Source organism: Leopardus geoffroyi, chromosome B3, assembly GCF_018350155.1.
Source record: "Leopardus geoffroyi isolate Oge1 chromosome B3, O.geoffroyi_Oge1_pat1.0, whole genome shotgun sequence".
NCBI lineage: Eukaryota > Metazoa > Chordata > Mammalia > Carnivora > Felidae > Leopardus > Leopardus geoffroyi.
Genome location: NC_059337.1, coordinates 569,723 through 588,189, shown reverse-complemented (window position 1 = coordinate 588,189; position 18,467 = coordinate 569,723). Strand labels below are relative to the sequence as shown.

Below are 18,467 nucleotides of genomic sequence, written 5' to 3'. Positions count from 1 at the left end.
TTTGCTCCCTGGCTTTTCACTTGGCGAAACCGAGGCCACTATCGCCGATAGCCAAGCTGCCTGAAAATCCTTACAAACCCCGACGCCTTCTGGGCTGTCGGGCGTGGCCTCAGCCATCAGCCCCTTTGCTCGCAGCGTCCCCTCCCCGGGACCTGGGCCCAGCCCCTGCCCCAGAGCCCTCCTGCGGCGGGCTCCCCCAGCGCCGGTGCCCTGAGGGCCTGCGGCTTCTCGCGGGGCCAGCCAAGAAGAGGGGCACCTGCCAGCTTACTGGGGGGCCCCGCGGGCTTTCAAGCAGGTTGTGACACATCAGTGGATGAGAAACTCACGTGGCGAATCATGACAAGTGTTTTGTAACAGGAAGTTAGAAACCTCAACATCTAACACAGACCTTTGGCAAGAACCACAAACGTTTCAACAAACCGTTTCACTTCTATACGCTCTGGCACGGGCAATTCACATTCTGATATGAAATGGTCTGATGAGCTACAGTCCAAAAAGTCTGAGGGGCGCCTGGGGGCTCAGTCGGCTAAGCGTCCAACTTTGGCTCAGGTCACGATCTGGCAGTCTGTGAGTTCGACCCTGCCTCGGGCTTTGCGCTGACACCGCGGAGCCTGCTTCGGACCCTCTCTCTCTCTCTCTCTCTCTCTTCTTCTGCCCCTCCCCCTGCTTGCATTCTTTCTCTCAGAAATAATTTAAAAAATAGTGTGAAAACGTATGTGAGCCACAGACACTTCTCTGCGGAAAGACTCATGGCTCCCTCACGGGTAGACAAGCCTGACGTGGAACACGGTCACGTGCAGGGAAAGGCGGCCCTGTACCACACGGGCAGCCGCGAACTGTACCCCGCCTTGGCCGTGGGAGCCCCTGGCGAGTCCCCAGGGCAGCCGCCAAACGCGGTCGGGGGCACACGCACCACAACGACACGACCCGCCGAGGCCTGGTGCCCGGGCCAGGAGACCAGGGTTCCCCAAGCTCCACTTCCCGTTCCATGCTCTAGTCTACCCCCTCCGCCCCCCGCCCCCCTTCCCCAGGCCCCGGGTCTCCTCTCCGACGCCAGCCCTCCTGTCTCCCCGACACTTGGGGGATGAAGCCCGTCCCGCTCCGCCACGGCCCCAGACACGCTGCCTCTCACCTCCACTCCTCAGGATCCCTTTGCCCGGGACACCCTCTCCTTGGGGTCCCCCCGGCCCTGCTCACCCCCGCCTTTCCCCTGCACTTGTCCTATCTGGGCTCCCCCGACGGCAGCCCTGAGCCTGTCACGCCAGTGGTCTCCCCTAGGTTGTTCACGGGAGACGTCCGTCCTCGGTCACCGTGCCCCCCGTGCCCCGGACACTCAGTAAAGGCGTGCTAGCCAGATACAAACGCTGCTTTGCTGCTGGGACTGATGTTCATTGGAGAAAAAATAAACTGTCCTCTGTCCTCCCCCCGCCCCTCCCCATCACTGGAAGCCACCTGGTGTCCCCAGCCTGTCCCCACCCTTTCCTCGGGAAGCAGGGACCGGCGCTCCCGCTCTCGCCACGCCCCCCGCCCCCAAGGACGCACCTGGCGTCGAGGACAGTGCGCGTGAAGTGACGGAGATACTTGAAAATGGACATGGAGTCCTGCAGCCTCAGGATCTCCTCCTCCTTGTACTTAAAAAGAGCCAGGGCAAAGCGGAAGATGACCTGTGGGCGGGACAGAGACACCTGTGAGCAGAGGCACACCCGGGCCCGGGGCGGCTGCTTCCTGTGACCCCGGCCCCGCGGTGGCCCCTCACGCACCCGGGCAGCTGGCCACCCCCGTGCTGCCCAGAAACCCGGCGAGCAGACCCACCTTTGGTCCCTCATAGAGGAAGGAGTCCCAGATCTTAAAGAGGACGTCACTCACGACGCTGTCCACAAACACCACCAGAAACCAGTTGAACGTGATGAGGGTGTAGTCGACTTTGTGCTGTTCCAGGTGGCTGTGCAGACGGGGCAGCTTCTCGCTCAGGAGGTCTCTGAACACCCGCTGGTCCACCTGGGGAGGGGGGCGGAGGCGGAGGCGGGGGTGCGCTCAGGCACGCCGCCTGAGCCGCGCACGAGGAACCTCACGCACCGCAGGCGCGCCCACCCCCGGGCCCGAAACCCACTCGTGTGCCCCAAACACCCAAGAACACAGGCCGCTATGATCCGCCACTGAGCCGGGGGAAGAGTCGGCCTGGCCGCTGCACGCGAGATCTAGGGTATATGGGTCACAACCGAGTCCCAGGCCCAAGAGTTAGTGTGACAGCAGCACGGCCGTCCCACAGATGTCACGGGGGCGCGAAGCACTGCCTGCACCTCCCAGCCGCTGCTGCCCCAGGACACCTGCACAGACCGCTCCAGGACACGCGAGGGCGCCACGTGATGCAGCCGGTGCGTGCTCCCCTCGAGGGAAGCCTCGCCCCTCTCAGTGGGCAGGGTCAGCACCACCCGCTAAAGACAGCGCCTGCGCATTTGAACGACGGCCCCGGGACAGCAGGCGCCTGAGGCCGGGGCTCAGGCCAGCGCTGGCCACCTTCAGGGGCTGAAGGTGGGCAAGGGAGGACAACAAACTGTGGGACGTGACGCCGGGATGAGTGACCACCGGACAAGTGACCACATAACGAGTGACTGCGGGACGAGTGACCGCGGAACGAGTGACCATGGGATGAGTGTGGGACAAGTGCCCCCAGAATGAGTGTCTGTGGGACAAGTGCCCACGGGATGAGTGGCCCTGGGACGAGTGACCACGGGACAAGTGACCCCAGAATGAGTGACCATGGGACGAGTGACCATGGAACAAGTGACCACGGAAAGAGTGACCATGGGATGAGAGCAGGACAAGTGCGCCCAGAACGAGTGACCACAGGACAAGTGACCGTGGAACGAGTGACCGCGGGATAAGTGACCCCGGGATGAGTGACCACGGAACGAGTGACCGCGGGATAAGTGACCCCGGGATGAGTGACCACAGAACGAGTGACCACGGGATGAATGCGGGGCAAGTGACCGCGGAACGAGTGACCACGAGATGAGTGACCATGGGATGAGTGTGGGACAAGTGCCCCCAGAATGAGTGTCTGTGGGACAAGTGCCCACGGGATGAGTGGCCCTGGGACGAGTGACCACGGGACAAGTGATCCCAGAATGAGTGACCATGGGACGAGTGACCATGGAACAAGTGACCACGGAAAGAGTGACCATGGGATGAGAGCAGGACAAGTGCGCCCAGAACGAGTGACCACAGGACAAGTGACCATGGAACGAGTGACCGCGGGATAAGTGACCCCGGGATGAGTGACCACGGAACGAGTGACCGCGGGATAAGTGACCCCGGGATGAGTGACCACGGAACGAGTGACCGCGGGATGAATGCGGGACAAGTGACCGCGGAACGAGTGACCACGGGATGAGTGAAGGCCAAGTGCCCCCAGAGCGAGTAACCGCGGGATGAGTGACGGGAACAGACTCCTTCTGCCAGGAGGGGTGGGACTGGGCTGAAGAGGAGGGGCGAGAAGCCACCCCCACAGCGCGAGAGGCGCCCTGTATCCGTCGGGCGGCAGGCGGCACCTCGCGCCGGAGGCCGTCCAGGCGCGGAGGGCCGGGTGCGGAGCAGCCGGCAGCAAACACCGCTCGACCTGTGTTCAGCCCCAGCCCCGCCGGCTCAGGAGGTGGCAGGGCGCGGTGGGGGGAGGAACGCGCCGGGGGACCCCGGGGGACACCAGGGGACACCGGGGGACGGGGTCCTCGGCACCGGCCGGGTCCTGGTGCACAGCGGATGGAACGACGGAGAAGCCGCGAGCAGCCGGCAGGGATTTGGGAAGCAGGGTGCCGTGGGGGCAGAGGGGCACACAAGCTGTCCCCGCTTCAGGGCGGCCCACGCGGCGCCCCCTGTAGGACACATACAGTCCACGCGCTGCCCCGACGGGACGCGGCAGCCACCGAACGGGCAACTCGCCGGAGCCGTGACACGAAGCAGCCGGGACACCTCACGCCCCCAACGTCCATACCTAAGGGGAGGTGGGGGAGGAGCAAAAAGGGAGCACATCAAAATGCCAAGCGTGGTCTCCCTGGTGGAGTAACGCGGTTTTCATCCTCCTCTTACCGCCTTTCTGTGTCACCTGCTTGCTCCTCGGGAGCTTCTGCGACTTTCTCGGTTGGGGAGAGAGCCTCTTCAGTTTACGATTCCCTTTCCGTGACAGCACGAGGCACAGTTCATCTCAAATCCACATACTTAAGATGGGTTTTTCCCTTCTGCCTGTTGTAACTGCGAGTTTTTTTTAATTCTGAACATTATGACAGACCCTTAAAGCATCGTCTGAATCTGACGTCAAGCACTCCACAGGAGGGGAGTCTGACGCTCATCTTACAGATGTGGAAACTGGGGCACGGGCCTCCCCGCAACGTGGCCACGCCCCACAGGGGGGACGGCCTGGCTCACGGGAGCGAAGACAAAGGCTCCTTCCTGACGCTGGAGTAAGTTTTGGAGTAAGACCGTCTTCTTCTGAAACACAGCCATCTGAGACTTTGAGTCTCTGAAGCTCCTGGCTCCCAGGCGTCTGCGATACACAGAACATTATTTACTGGCCCCCTCACTCCCACAAAACAGTGACTGCTGCCTGTCAACTGCTCACTTCCTAGTTAACACACTGGCGAAACTAGCCTCTCAGTCGCTTAGCAAACTGAAGCGGTCACCGGAGGACCAGATGACTCTCCTGGGATCACTGGGCCCAGAGCCCAGGCCCTGCTCTCCTCCCCAGCCTTCCAGGAGGAGTGGACACACAGGTCCAGACCCCAGCCTGGGCCTTGGTGGTAGCTCCTCAGGCAAGGTACTTCGCGTCTCCGAGCTCCGCTGGTCTCCCAAGGAGGCGGGGGACCGTGATGCCTGCATCCGGATGGTTTTGTGCAGACGCGAGGGGGGCTCGCTAAGTGCCCCTGGCCGGAGAGCTCGCTCACACACGCTCCGCGCTCACCGTGCCGCGTGCCCGCGATATTGAAATAAACGTCAGGGCTGCTGACCAGCTACAGGGCCAGCAGGCACACGGGGAGGGTCCCGTCAGACAAGCGCTGTCCCCGAGGCCCCGGACCGGAGCAGCGGGCGGCCCCAGAGGGGCAGGAAGCAGCACCGAGGATGCGGTGCTCAGCGCTCAGAGTAGGTGCTCTCCAGGACGCAGGCAGGGAAACGGTGACCTAGGGAGTCACGTCTTCACCCGAGGTCAGGGCGTGACCGGCGAGCAGGTGTTCCGTCACAAGGGGGCACGGCTGACTCCAAGAGTGACAGTTATACAGGAAGGCAGGGCACCCTGACAAGGGTCAGGGGTCAAGGGGGAGCAGGGATGAGAGCCACCAGGCAGGCGGCAATGACCAGAAGCTAACCGCAGGGATGCAGGGGGCGAGAAATGAGGGGGAGTCCAGGCTGGTGGGCTAGCGGGCGCAGAGGGCAGGCAGTGACAGAGGCCACGATGAGGACCCGGTCTGAAGGCAGATGTGCAAATCTAAAGCAAGACTCAGGCAGGGGCCAGCCAGGCGGACAGAACCTACTCCCAGTATTTACAACCGAGACCCTGAGGGATTTTACCCAGGAAAGTCACACAGTGACAGAGAAGCTGAGAAGCCAGGCGGCTGCTGGTGGCCCAGAGGCAAGGGCAGGAAGTCACCCCCAGACTGGAACAGGGAGGTCCCTCCCGCACGGGGGCGGGGAAGGGGGACAGTAGACAGGAGTGGGCACCGCGGAGTCAGACCCACTGACGGGCGGTGCCCGTGATGAGCGGGGAGAGAACTGCCCTCAGTCCCCTCCTGCCACCCGCCGGTGCCTCTGCTGGCCTCCGCAGGGCCGTGAAGGTCAGGCCTACGAGCAGGATTGCTAGTTGGGGAGCAGGGACGGCGGTCCCAGCCCGGCCCAGGGGAGGGGGCCCGGGCTGCTCTGGAGCCAGAACTGCCCCCGAGGAGACAAGCCTGGGCTCTCCCGCCCCTTCGCCCTCGGGCGCCGGGTGTTGTGGGCACGTCTCCCGCCAGGGGGGTGACTGCCAGCCCCGCTGCCTGCTCCCAGGAAGGAAGTGACCACGGCAGAGCCCCGATGCGGCCTGTCGGCACGAGACACAGGTCTGTCACAGGGGTCCCTGCTGGCCTGGCTGAGACTTCCTGAGAACCACACGGCCACCCGGGACCCGTCCCACTCGAGCCACCTTCCTGTCCCTGGTCTGGGGGCTCCCCCGCCTCCCTGCTCCCTCCCTGGTCCTTCGCAGGTGCCCCCCCCTCAGAAATCTCTGGCTTGCCTACTCCTGTCCCCGGACTCCCCAGGAAGGCTGCACTGGGGAGAGGGCACGGCTATGGGGGGGGGGGGGGACAGCTTGTGCTGGGGAAAGAGCAGGGCTATGGGGGGGGGGGGGACACCTGTGCCCAGGGAGGGAGACAGCAGGACTGCAGGGGATGGGGGGGGGGGGGACAACTGTGCCCGGTGGGACTTTCCCCGCCCGGTCACACTCAGCCAGGCCCGGGGTCTGCAGCACGCCCTCCTCGTACGTCTGTTTCAAGGCTCAGCACGCACGGGAGCCCCTCCCCCACCGAAGTTCAATTCACCACGTGTCGGCTGGACTCTCCAGGCCGCTGACTGACACGCGGTGTTTCTAGCCGTACCTGGGACCCCAGCAGCGTCTTGGTGTAATAGTCTCGAGGCATGAAAACTTCCACTATGGTGACCAGACACCAGAACGCGTCTTCTTGCTCCAGGTACAGGAGGGCCACTGCCACCAACCTGTACACAGACGGACAGCAAGGTGAGGGCCAGCACCCCGCACACCGGGGCCCGGGCCACACGGCTGGTCAGCCGCAACGCGCCGTCTGCTGACACGGCCGCGGCCATCTCCAGTCCCCCAACAAAGAACAAGCAACTTCCTGCACGAGCAGCACATTCGCCCTTTTCTTTAAGTCGTCGCTGCCCCCAGTGTGGGGCTCAAGCTCACAACCCCGATATCAAGAGTCACGTGTTCCATCACCCGAGCCAGCCGGGTGCCCCAAGTGAGGCACGTCGTGACTGCATGGTTCATGGGTTCGAGACCCGTGTTGGGCTCTGTGCTGACAGCACAGGGCCTGCTTGGGATTCTCTCTCTCTCTCTGTCTCTCTCTGCCCCTTCCCCCTCTCAAAATAAACACTAAGATAAATGATGTTTGAGAAGCAAAGGCACTGCTCCCGCCAACCCTTTCGTTTGGTTTTCGTTGAAGGATGCTGCGACCCTTTCCCAACGATCAACCAGCCTCATTAAAAAAAAAAACGCTTAGCTAGCGCAGCTCTTTTGCACACAGAAAGTCCAGGGGTGAGTGTACGATGGGTCACAGACAGCCACTCCGAGGGGCTTTCAGAAGGAACTGCGGCCACAGTGTGCGTGCGCGTGGGGGCCGGAGCCTGAACAACGGTCGGCTTGCTCGTAACGGAAACCCGGGTTCGGCCGTTACACTGTCCCCGGTCACGGACCTGTCCGGTGATCCCAGGCTTGACTCCCAGTAGGCATTCAGGCAGGATCTGGACACTAAGCAACGAGAAAAAAAGCCCTTCTCTCCGCATCTGCAATCCAAGCGCCTCTGCCCTGACAGCTTCTGTGCCTCGCTTACGGGAAACCCTAGGCCTACTTCTCCGAGGCCGGTTACGGTCTTTTTCTTCCTCGCATAAAATTACGATGGATCCACCTCGAATTAAGACCTTAAAACGAGGGACGTGGGGTCGGCGGAAGGGGATGCCTCAGGCAGGCCTGACCGCACGGGCCGCAGGCAGGTGGCCACGGCAGGGACGGACGGGAGAGACAGCAAGTCCACAGCACCCAAAGGTGTGGGGAGCGGGGCCACGTCACTTCAACCAAGTTTCAAGAAGCTGGGCCTGGATCACTCACAAAAGGCTAACATTCTTCTACCCAAGTTCTGGGTTCTCGGGAGGCACATGTAAAATATTTGGGGGAAAATCCCAATAAAATGGTTAAAGTTAAGAGGCCCTAGGGTGATGGGGTGCGGATGATGGGGGCAATTTTCTGGAGGTTTTACTGTGGAAGGGGAGGTTCCACGGCAGCGCCAGATGAACGGGGCGCCAGCATCGCCCCCAAACAGGTGTGCCGGAGGGATCCGCTGGCCTTCAGAGGGTTGTGGCTTCTGGAAACTGTTAGACTGGGTGTTCCACGTGAATCGTGGATTCAAAGAGAACTAAACCGTTCCTTACACAGCATCCTGTTTACAGCTTTTTTTCTTTTAACGGGGGCGCGAAGGGGCAGCCGAATCCATCACTTTCGGGGCACAGACAGCATATCCGTCCTCCCCACCACAGAGGCAGGTGACTTCCTTGGGAACTGCCTAGTGTGAACACGCCAGCTGAAACCTTCCTTCTGCAGCACGGCCACTCGACACAAACACACGGCCCTTACTGGAGGTCAGTATCTGGCACGGAGGGAGAGTCAGGGCCCGTGAGCGGCCAGAATTAACCGTCAGCATCCACAACTCAACGCGTGCACTTGGCTTATGGCAAAACCCCTGACGCACGCAAGCACACACAGCTTCTTCACGCTTCAACGTATCTCCCGCTCCCGCTGCACGGACAGAGCGTCACCGGACGAGCGCAGGGCCAGCGAGTACAGAAAGCACGTCAGCCACAGACACCAGGCACCAAGCAGCCACGGCACGCAGCCCCCTGCGGCGCAGACCCCGGGGCCTCCGGTGGCCTCGTCCCGCCCTAGCCGGCTCCGAATGAGGAGCCACGAGGTGGGCGGCCTCCCAGTGTCCTCCGCCTATGGAAGCAGAGACGTGCGTGAGACCCGCAGACTCTCGTCCACAGGTGCCAGGTTCCAACCAGACGCAGAACCATCTGGGACAACTTCTCAACTCACGAAGATGCTGGATGAACGAGGAAGGGCCACCAGCATCCGCTTCGTGCGTTATGAGCGTAAAATCGTATAAGATTATAATTGAAAAGTATAGTCAGATCAAACTTCTGGTCAAACCCTGAACCTCGTGAGGAACCAGAACAAGAAACGTGGTTGCTTCAGATAACGCCAATTTGGCAGTGGTATTGTTTTCGTATTTTACTTTTTTCAAGTTTATTCATTTGAAGAGAGAGACGGAGAGAGATCCCGAGAGAGGGAGGAGCAGAGAGAGATGGAGAGAGGGTCCCGAACAGGTTCTGAGCGGTCAGCACAGAGCCCAACACGGGGCCTGAACTCACGAACAGGGAGATGGTGAGCTGAGCCGAAATCGAGAGTCGGCCGCTCAAGGGACTGAGCCAGCAGGCGCCCCAGGGGACACCGCGTCACTCAACTTCCCCGCAGGGGAGGGGCCCGTCCCGTCCGGTGGGTGGGGCCGACACCCACCTGTTCAGACCCTGGCAGTAGCCGATGTCCGGGTTCCGCCAGGAGAAGGCCAGCAGGACGTTGCGAAGCTTCTGTATGCCCTCCGAGGTGGGGCAGGAGTAGTGCTTGTTGTTGGGCAGGGTCCGCAGCAGGTCAAGCTCGATCTGCTTGGAGGCCGGGTTCTGCTTCTCCAGCGCCTTCTGGAGCAGCGTCTGGAAGTACCCGGGCTCCGTGCTGCCCTTGAACTTCCGGGTGTGGAGGTCCACGCACCACTTCCACACCTTGGAACGGTGCTCGTGCGGGATGCCGGCCCGGATCAGGTTCTTCAGCTCCGGAGAGCACGCCATCTCCCTGTTCATCGTGCTCGCAAAGTAGTTTTCCCACTTGACGCCGGTGGACACTTCCTGGTTTTCTGTGAGGTGCAGCGTCTTCAGGTCCAGCGCGCGGACCTTGGCCACCAGCTTCTCCTCCTCGTCGTCCTCTGGGACGGTCCTGAACCCGTAGATGTCGTACTCACTGTTGAGAAAAACAGGAGGAAAATAAAATGATGTGACTGCCACAAAAACAGCACAACAGCAAAGAGAGCCAGCCACGTGCACGTGGCCCCGTGACCCGGGCCCCGGCGCTGGAGCGGCCAGGAGAGACCGAACTTCTCCGTAAATGGGGTCAGGACGACCGGCTGTCTGTGCGGGGGCAAGTCAGACTAGACCTCTTCTTCATACCAAGAGAGAAAGGGAACCTGAGGGTGTGGAAAGCACAGGGAAGACGCCGGTGCTACCGGGAGATTCGGCCGCGCTGATGCACGCGTGTGTGTACATCACACCTGGACGGACGAGAAACTTTTGTGTTGGAAAAGCGTCATTTTAAAAAGCGGAAAGACGAGGGAGAAAACATTTGTGTGGATATCAGGGACGTGGAAGGCAGGACAGTGGCCCCAAGGACGTCAAACCCCAGGGCCTCACACCCGTGACGAGGTCACCTCACAAAAGGCATTCACGGCGTGTGCACAGGAGCCCTTCACGGTGGGGGTCAAAGGAGAGGGGCCGCGTGGCCCACTGTCGCCGGCTGCGGAACGAAGCGGGGGCCGGAGTCCAGGGACGCAGCGGCCTCCAGAAGCAGGGGCTGAACGCCACGCCCGGCGGCCCGGGGAATGCGTTCTGCCGACAATCCCGTGACCATGTGCCGCGGGGAAGGAGGGCAGCCCAGGACACGTCGGCCGCCGGCAGAAGCCTAAGCGCGGCGTTGGAAGCCGCGAAGTGTGTGGCGACCCGCCAGGCCGGCCACAGGAGACCAGCACGCGGGCCTTCCGTGCCCTGCTGCTCCGGAAACCCGCCCTGGCGCGGCTGCAGCTGTGTTCCCTGCAGGTCGGGGATCCCCCTTCCAGTCTACACCCGGCAGGACGGGAGCTCGCACACAGACAGGCAGACGCACGAACCACGTGTTCGTCCGCCTCATCTGGTAAAGGGAGCACGGAAGGAACCACGAGGGGAAGGAATAAAGACACCGAGGTCCGGGCACCACGCGTCCCCCCCTACCGGGAAGGTACACAAGGCAAGAACGAAATGCCCGGAGCCACACGTATCCCCCTGTGCGATTTCAGGAGGTTAACGCTGAAGGCAGGCAGTTGCGAAAACACAGAACGTGGTGGGAGGCGCATATTAAAAAGTGTCATCGGGGCGCCTGGGTGGCTCGGTCGGTTGAGCATCTGACTCTGGATTTTGGCTCAGGTCGTGATCTCGCGGTTCGCGGGTTCGAGCCCCACGTCGTGCTCTGCGCTGACAGCGTGGAGCCTGCTGGGGATCCCCTCTCTCTCCCTCCCTCTCTGCCCCTCCCTGGCGCATGTGCACACCCAGACACACTTCCTCTCTCCAAGTAAACACACTTACGAAAGAGGGCCATCAGTTAGAAGTCAGAAACGCATCCTGGAGTGTTTTAAGGTGAAAAGACGAAATGAGTGGCATTTGCCTTAAAGTAACTGCAGGAAAAAACCTTGGGGGAGGGGAAGACGAAACGAGACCAGCCCAACCCTGGTAACTGCTGACGGTGCCCGTGGGGTGTTGCTGGCCGTCACTCTGTGGGCCTGAAATTCTCATCAAGTAAAAACGAGTCCGTGTGCACAGTCAGCGTTCCAGTTACGCGCGGTTTGAACACGTACGATGTACACAGCGAGGGCCCGACGGCGCACGAGGGAGGGAGGAAGGACAGTGTCTCCAGAGCCGCCAGCCGGGGTGCCGTCCGCGGGCCCTGTCCTCGCCCCCGGGCCACCGTGACCGTGGCCAGCACGTCTCCCCCACAGCCTCAGCCTCCCGTGCGGCACGAAGGTACACGCACCCGCCTCGCCGAGCCCGCACGGCTCCTGGCGCCCAGGCCTCGGCCGTGCGGGCGCCGCGCTTGAGCGCAGACGCGGGGAGGCCGTGCTGACCAGGCTTCACGGGGGCGGGAGGTGCGAGGCCCCCGCAGCAGGGCCGTCCCGGAGCGGCCAGCGGAGGAGACAAGAGGAGACGGGACCGAATCTGCAGGTTTCTCCGTGTCCAACGTCTCACGGACCTCATTTTTCAGAAACTACTACTTAAGGACCCCAGGGGGAGAGGCGGCGCGGGCTTCCAGACTCCGCCATTTTCTAACACGTGCGACCCTGTGCGTGTCCAGGTGTGTCCACGGCACACGTCGGAGCCTCAGTGGGTGCTGGGCCGCCGAGCCAGGCCACCCAAGCGTTCTCCCCACTCGGGGGCCCCGTGCTCTCAGACGCGGTGACGGCTGTCGTGTTCACGCTGCCTTTCCCGCCACGATGCCACCGGGTGCAGCTGTGTCTCGGGACGGGGCACCTACTCGCCGGGACACGGCCTCCTGTCCCGCTCCCCGTGAACGGCCGCTGTGGCTGCAGCAGGGGGCTTCAGGAGGGGGTCCCGCCACCCGCCAGCACCTTTACCTGACGAGACGAGGCTTCACGAATGCCTGCTCCGGCTGCTCCGGGCCCTCCACCTGCAGGGCGTCCTCCAGCAGCTGGGCTATGACCTCGCGGGAGGGCCCCTGCTCTTCGGAGCACACGGGCGTCTTCATTTCTTGCAGCAGAATCAGGTATTTGCTTTCTATCTGGCAGAGCTTGGCTTCCAGGCTGGAATACTACAGACAGCGTGGGGGTTACCTCCGTCCCGACCGACGCGGGATACACGACCCTTAGGTACGTCAGGCGGCCGATGAATGACAAGCCCCCAACTACCAGGAGGAGAGGCGGGGGGCCGTGTGGAGGACGAGAGATTAATTTACGTCACCGGCCACCCGTCACGTCCCCTCCCTTCCGGGGCTCCGGCACCAAGGACCCGATGCCAACACCCACGTGGGTCCTGGATGGCCGAAGGGAGCAGGAGGAACCAGAGCACGAGCCAGTTTCTGAGGTCATGTCGTGTCCCCGGCATGTGGGCCACGAGCAGGTGCCCGCGTGGCACCCACACTTTCCCAGGACCCTGTGCCTGGGACCAGCTCCCGTCCGCCGCCGCCTCAGACGAGACAGACACCAAGGAGAACACGCAGGCAAAGGTCGGGGGACGGGGTGACGGCTGTCACGTTCACGCTGCCTTTCCCGCCACAATGCCATCAGACTCTCGCACCGCCACCACTGGGCTGGCAGCGAGGTGTTCTCCCCCTTCCCCGTTTACAGGTGGGAAATCGATCCCCACCACAGCTAAAATCACAATCCAAGGGGCCTTCGTTTGGGGGCCTCAGAATAGGATTTAAGCTTTTCTGTGAATCCCGTTATACGTGCAGAAGGGACACAGCAGGGCACCTCGGAGGAGACCAAGCACCCAGCACTCTGCGCTCCCAACGTTTCAGACACGATTCGGGGTCGTGACCACACCCCCACCGGCAGCAGGACAGGGTTGCGGGCACCCGCTTCCGGAAGGCTTGAGTCCCCCGCCACCAGGACACAGAGCCGCGCCCGACCCACCTTGGCCATCAGATCCCGCTCCCTCCTTTCTGCGTTTCTCCGCAGCGCCGAGAGCTCCAGAATTTCCTTGTTGAGAAACTTATTCTGGGTTTTATACCCCTGGAGGCTGTCCTGTTGGAAGAGAAAACCCGTCGATTCGCACCAGCTGAAGGCTGATTATTCTACATAATTAACATTCCGCCCCTGCAATCAAACGGTCCCGCTGAATTAGTGCCGACACCCCGACCACCGCCGCGGCCGCCAGGACCCACGTCCCCGCTCTGTGCAGACACCTACTTGCACTCACGTCCCTCACGCTCCATTCTTTCCTGAGCAGAGAGACAGCACACTTTCTGCGGGTGCTCCTTGTTACTCACCCACTTTGCACACCGCACACGCCCGCAACTAGAGACCCACACCTGCAACTGACAGAGGGCGAGGCGCTCCGGAGAGCACGTCCCTCCCGCGTCCACGTGGAAACGTCAAACTCTGGCCCAGCTGGAAGGGAAGCACACGAACGCAACAAACCCTTCACCTAAATTCACCAGTGGTTAATGTCTGCTGCGTCTGCCACGTTTTAAGAGGCCTCACGGGCCGGCGACAAGCTCTACCAAACGTGGGGACACGTTGGGCTCTGGCCTTGAAGCCTGAGGACGGGAAGCCTGAGCCGGACACGTGCTGCCGAGCGCAGCCCTTCATCAGTGTGCTTCTCCCACTCTGCCGGGGCTCCCAGGGAGGCTCTGGCCCCTCGGCCTTGGCCACAGCCACAGGAAAATTCGGGGGCCGGCCGGGAGTGGCCAGGGAAGCCACGGGCTCCTGGACCCTCACGGGACAGAAGCCAGGGCCGTTCCCCGAGACGTGCCCCAGGCTGGACATCGCCGTGGGGCTGGCGGCCCATAACCAGCCTAAAACCCACAGAGAAAATGACGTTTCCGTGATCCCTTCAATCGCTAACATTTGTGGGGCACTTGCTAGGGATTGTGGGTCGGCATGACACTCCTGGTCTGCCTACACCACGACAATTACCGGGCAGCCGTCCCCAGGTCTCCGCTGCCCAGGTGAAGACAGCGCCTAGGGGCCGGGATCCGGCCTCTGAGAGCCAGGCCGCTGGACTCCGGGCCGCTGGCCACGCCTGATCGATACACGCACACCTTCTGAGTCCGTGGGACCACATGTCATGACAGGCCCGCGAGACACCTAAATCTAGCCCCACAGAAGGCCCCGATCCCCTTCCGCGGCCTCAGTCTCGCCCTCCTGGTGGGTGAGAGCTGCTGGCGGCAGATAGAGGAGTGCCGGGCCAAGCGCAGCACATGCCCGAGCCCGACGGACCGAGGCCGAGTGACACAAGGGGGTGGGTGACGGCAGGAGAGCAGACTAACAGTGTCTTCCTTGGGAGGGCCTGACTGTTCATCACAAGGACGGTCTCCGTACGGTGACGATCACACCAGGGAAGCCCTGTGAGGCACCAGGAGCCCGATCCCTGCGAGACCCCCGAGGGGAGGGCTGGGTCTCAGGTGAACACACTGGGCCGAGAAGGGGCCCAACCCGCCGTCGGGGGGCTCACAGGCGCCACAGCTGGGCTGGAACGCAGGCCAGGTCTGGCTCCAGAGCTGCGTCTAGACCACCACGAGTGCCGGCCCACGTCTCTTCCCTGCTGCTCACCCTCAGTGCAGCTGTGGTTCTGCCTCTGTCTCTGCTTTGAAGCCACACTGGGTGCCACGGGGGCGGGGTGGGGAGGGACACACCGTGCGCTTCCAGCAGAGCGCAGAGCCCGGCGCGTGGCCGGACAAACGAACGAGGCCGCAAGCGTGAAGGCCCACACGGAAGGAGCAAATCGCAGCAAGGAGGACAGGGCGGCACAAGGGGATGGGGACACAGTCACAGGACGGGCAGCCCCAAGTCACAGCGAGGACAGCGCCCACCGAGCCGGGCTATGGTGCCGGACAAAGCAGGGATCGACCTACTCCGGACACAGAATTACGGAGCCACGGAAAAGGTCTGGAAGGAAGTATGAGAAAGATAAAGTCCTTAAATTCTAGGCTGGAAAAATACGACGACCAACGTTTACTCCCTCCTCAAAATACCCCGGAAAGTGACCCTGTCTGTATCAGACCAATGAGAAGAGCTCGCAGGTTCCAAACAGCACAAACCTGCAGGCTGCAGACACAGACTCTTGACTGAGAAACCCGGAAATGATGGTGACAGTGACATGACAGAGTGCCACCGACACACACAGACGGTCCCCCACAAGGACGTTTCAACTCGGGGACGAGGGAAGCCATCAGCGTGGGAATCACGCAGCACTAAGTGCTGGAGGACAGAGGACAGCAAGTCCCTACTTCCGTCCACAACCCCTCCCGCTGCGTTCCATTCCTGCAGTGCCACGGAGAGCCACGCAGGTGAGCGTGTGGGGCCGGAGAGCCAGCGCAGGGGAGAGGGTGTGGGGCCGGAGAGCCAGTGCAGGGGAGAGGGTGTGGGGCCGGAGAGCCAGCGCAGGGGAGAGGGTGTGGGGCCGGAGAGCCAGCGCAGGGGTGAGCGTGTGGGGACGGAGAGCCAGCGCAGGGGTGAGGGTGTGGGGCCGGAGAGCCAGCGCAGGGGAGAGGGTGTGGGGCCGGAGAGCCAGCGCAGGGGTGAGGGTGAGCGTGTGGGACCGGAGAGCCAGCGCAGGGGAGAGGGTGTGGGGCCGGAGAGCCAGCGCAGGGGTGAGCGTGTGGGGACGGAGAGCCAGCGCAGGGGTGAGGGTGTGGGGCCGGAGAGCCAGCGCAGGGGTGAGGGTGTGGGGCCGGAGAGCCAGCGCAGGGGAGAGGGTGTGGGGCCGGAGAGCCAGCGCAGGGGTGAGGGTGAGCGTGTGGGGCCGGAGAGCCAGCGCAGGGGAGAGGGTGTGGGGCCGGAGAGCCAGCGCAGGGGTGAGGGTGAGCGTGTGGGGCCGGAGAGCCAGCGCAGGGGAGAGGGTGTGGGGCCGGAGAGCCAGCGCAGGGGTGAGGGTATGGAACTGGAGAGCCAGCTCAGGGGTGAGGGTTTGGAACTGGAGAGCCAGTACAGGGGTAAGAGTGTGGGGCTGGAGAGCGAGCACAGGGGTGAGGGTGTGGGGCCGGAGAGCCAGTGCAGGTGAGCGTGTGGGGCCAAGGAGCCAGTGCAGGGGTGAGGGTGAGCATGTAGGACTGGAGAGCCAGCGGAGGGGTGAGCATGTGGGGCCGGAGAGCCAGCGCAGGGGTGAGGGTGTGGGGCCGGGGAGCCAGAGCGGGGGTGAGGGTGTGGAACTGGAGAGCCAGCACGGGGGCGAGCGTGTGGGGCTGGTGGCCGACCATCCCGCCTGGACCCCAGGGCCACACAGAGGCTCCAGAGAACCTTCCTCCTTCTTGAGCTCTCGTGGATTTTGGAGCCACAGGCTTTAAAAACTGGGGAGAAATGTTGGAGGAAAAGGTCACGAAATCACCAAGTGACTGAAACCACCCTGCCCACCGAGCCACAGAACCAAAAGAGTAAATAAGGGCGAGAAACCTAACCCGGATCAACTCTGTGGGTCCCCGCAGGGAGCTGCGTGGACACAGGACAAGCCGCTCCATCCCGCACGTGCTCTGGCTGGGCCCGCGTGTGTCCCCACAGAGCATGTCGGCGGGGCCGGCAGGCAGACGCTGCCAACACAGGCACGCTCACAAAATGTCAACTCCAGTCCACGTTCAACAAGGTGGCGTGAAACGCACATCACCCGCGCGGCGCGGGTCGGGCACGTTCCAGGCCGTGTGCGCGAGCAAGGCCGGCCCACTGGCAACGCTGACTGAGAAGTGTCGCCGAGAAGCCGTCACTACGGAGGCCCTGCACATGTCCCAGCGATGCTGCTGTCAGCCCAGTGTTAAGTCCTGTTTTAGAATTCTCTGAGAGACGCCCCCCCCGCCACGTCTGTCACTTGCCATCCTCTGCACTGACAGGGGCAGGTGTCCCGGGCACACAGCGGGGCCTCGCCGACAACCTCAAGGTGGCGGACCTTGGCCTCCGAGGACACACTACACTCAGGGGCCAAACAGCCTCGGTGCCAAGGTGTCTACACAACGAGGGTAGCCAGGTGAGGAGCGTGTTGGGGACGGGACACACCTGCGGCTGGAGACCCGCTTGGGGTCGACTGGACTACACCCAGGGTCCCTGTGGGGCCTGACGGACAGACCACGGGCCCTCAGCTCTCCTGGCGGGGGGCGGGGGGGGGGGGGCTGGCAGGCTTCTCCGCAGGCACGGAGACCACCCCTGCCTCCCACAGCAGCGCGCTCCCCCGACCTGCCAACGGGTCCGCACCCTGGGGACGACCCAGACACCCAACGTGTTCAGGAAGTAGCACCCTCCCCAGGGCCAGCGTGGCCACAGGGGCGCCGGCTCCAAGCGGGCCTGTGGGGCAGCCGACCCCACGCTCCGCTCCCCCACCAGGCACTGAGGCCGGCACCCCTGCGCGACATCGAGGGGCCGCCCGCACCGCCTGTCTGAACCCCGCCCAGCAGCCGGAGCCCACACCCCACTTACTTTCAGCCTGTCCAGCTCCAGCTGCTCCCTGCTGACGGGGGAGCCGGGCACCCCCGTGGGGGATGACATACTGTCCTCGCTCTCGCTGAGCTGGCGCGAGAGCTTCATGATGACCTCGTCCTTGGCCTGGATGGTCTCCACCAGCATCCCCAGCTGCTCGCTGAGCTCGCCCACCTTGCCCTTGAGCGTCCTCACTTCCTGCTGCAGACTCTCCCTCTCCAGGGTGAGCCTCTCCAGCTGGCCGCTGAGGCCCAGGATCTGGTCGTCCTTGCGGTGCAGAAGGTCGAGCGCGTCCTTCGGGACCCCCTCGGAGAGCCGGCTGCTGGCGAAGTACTTGTCATACTGGGACGACCGGACCGTCTGCTGCAGCAGCCGCACAAGCTCCTGGAGCCGGAGGGGAGAGCAGGGACCGTGAACAGGTGCAGGGGGCAAGGCGGGGCGGAGGGAACGCGGAAACCCCACTGGGAGCGTGTTAGTAGCGAACCTCCTCTCGAGGGGTCTCGGAAACAGAGAGGAAGAGACGTTGGCCGGCGGAGCCTGTCTGCAGAGAACGGTAATAGTAAACAAGAAACAAACACGCGAACGGTGATCAGCAACAGGTCCCAGTGAGCGCACATCGGTGTTTAGAAAACGGGGGCTCTAAAACCTTAAGCCTCAGCTCTGGTCGGAGCAATCAAGCGCGCTCAGTTTCAGAAGAAACGGTGTTGTCTGACAGCACGTGGAGACCGT

General features: G+C 62.8%; 2 protein-coding genes across 6 annotated transcripts in view; one reads left to right on the top strand and one right to left on the bottom strand.

Annotated features, from left to right (window-relative positions):
• The window catches only part of TBC1D2B (TBC1 domain family member 2B), a 65,886-nt gene that overhangs the window by 4,414 nt on the left and 43,005 nt on the right, over window positions 1-18,467 (bottom strand). For all 4 annotated transcript variants that reach the window (XM_045448540.1, XM_045448543.1, XM_045448541.1 and 1 more), the window contains exons 6-12: window positions 17,739-18,122; window positions 13,251-13,361; window positions 12,234-12,427; window positions 9,326-9,820; window positions 6,618-6,735; window positions 1,813-1,998; window positions 1,543-1,664 (exon numbers count right to left, since the gene is read on the bottom strand). In XM_045448540.1, coding sequence (XP_045304496.1) covers window positions 1,543-1,664; window positions 1,813-1,998; window positions 6,618-6,735; window positions 9,326-9,820; window positions 12,234-12,427; window positions 13,251-13,361; window positions 17,739-18,122 — 1,610 coding nt within the window. The remainder of the gene's footprint in view (window positions 1-1,542; window positions 1,665-1,812; window positions 1,999-6,617; window positions 6,736-9,325; window positions 9,821-12,233; window positions 12,428-13,250; window positions 13,362-17,738; window positions 18,123-18,467) is intronic.
• Window positions 15,282-17,765, top strand: LOC123582384 (sodium/potassium/calcium exchanger 1-like). 2 transcript variants are annotated; one of them, XM_045448545.1, is made up of 2 exons: window positions 15,282-16,337; window positions 16,408-17,765. In XM_045448545.1, the coding sequence occupies exons 1-2, from the start codon at window positions 15,439-15,441 to the stop codon at window positions 16,622-16,624; spliced, it is 1,116 nt and encodes a 371-aa protein (XP_045304501.1). In that variant the 5' UTR covers window positions 15,282-15,438; the 3' UTR covers window positions 16,625-17,765. The 2 variants fall into 2 exon arrangements, with proteins under 2 accessions (XP_045304501.1, XP_045304500.1); XM_045448544.1 differs by having other exon boundaries at window positions 16,369-17,764.

What these genes read in the sequence shown, in the direction of transcription:
- LOC123582384 (XM_045448544.1), top strand. Translation starts at nt 15,439, where the DNA reads ATGACAGAGTGCCACCGACACACACAGACGGTCCCCCACAAGGACGTT. An exon ending in GGGCCGGAGAGCCAGTGCAG is followed by an intron (nt 16,338 to 16,368) that starts GTGAGCGTGTGG and finishes GAGCCAGTGCAG; the next exon opens with GGGTGAGGGTGAGCATGTAG.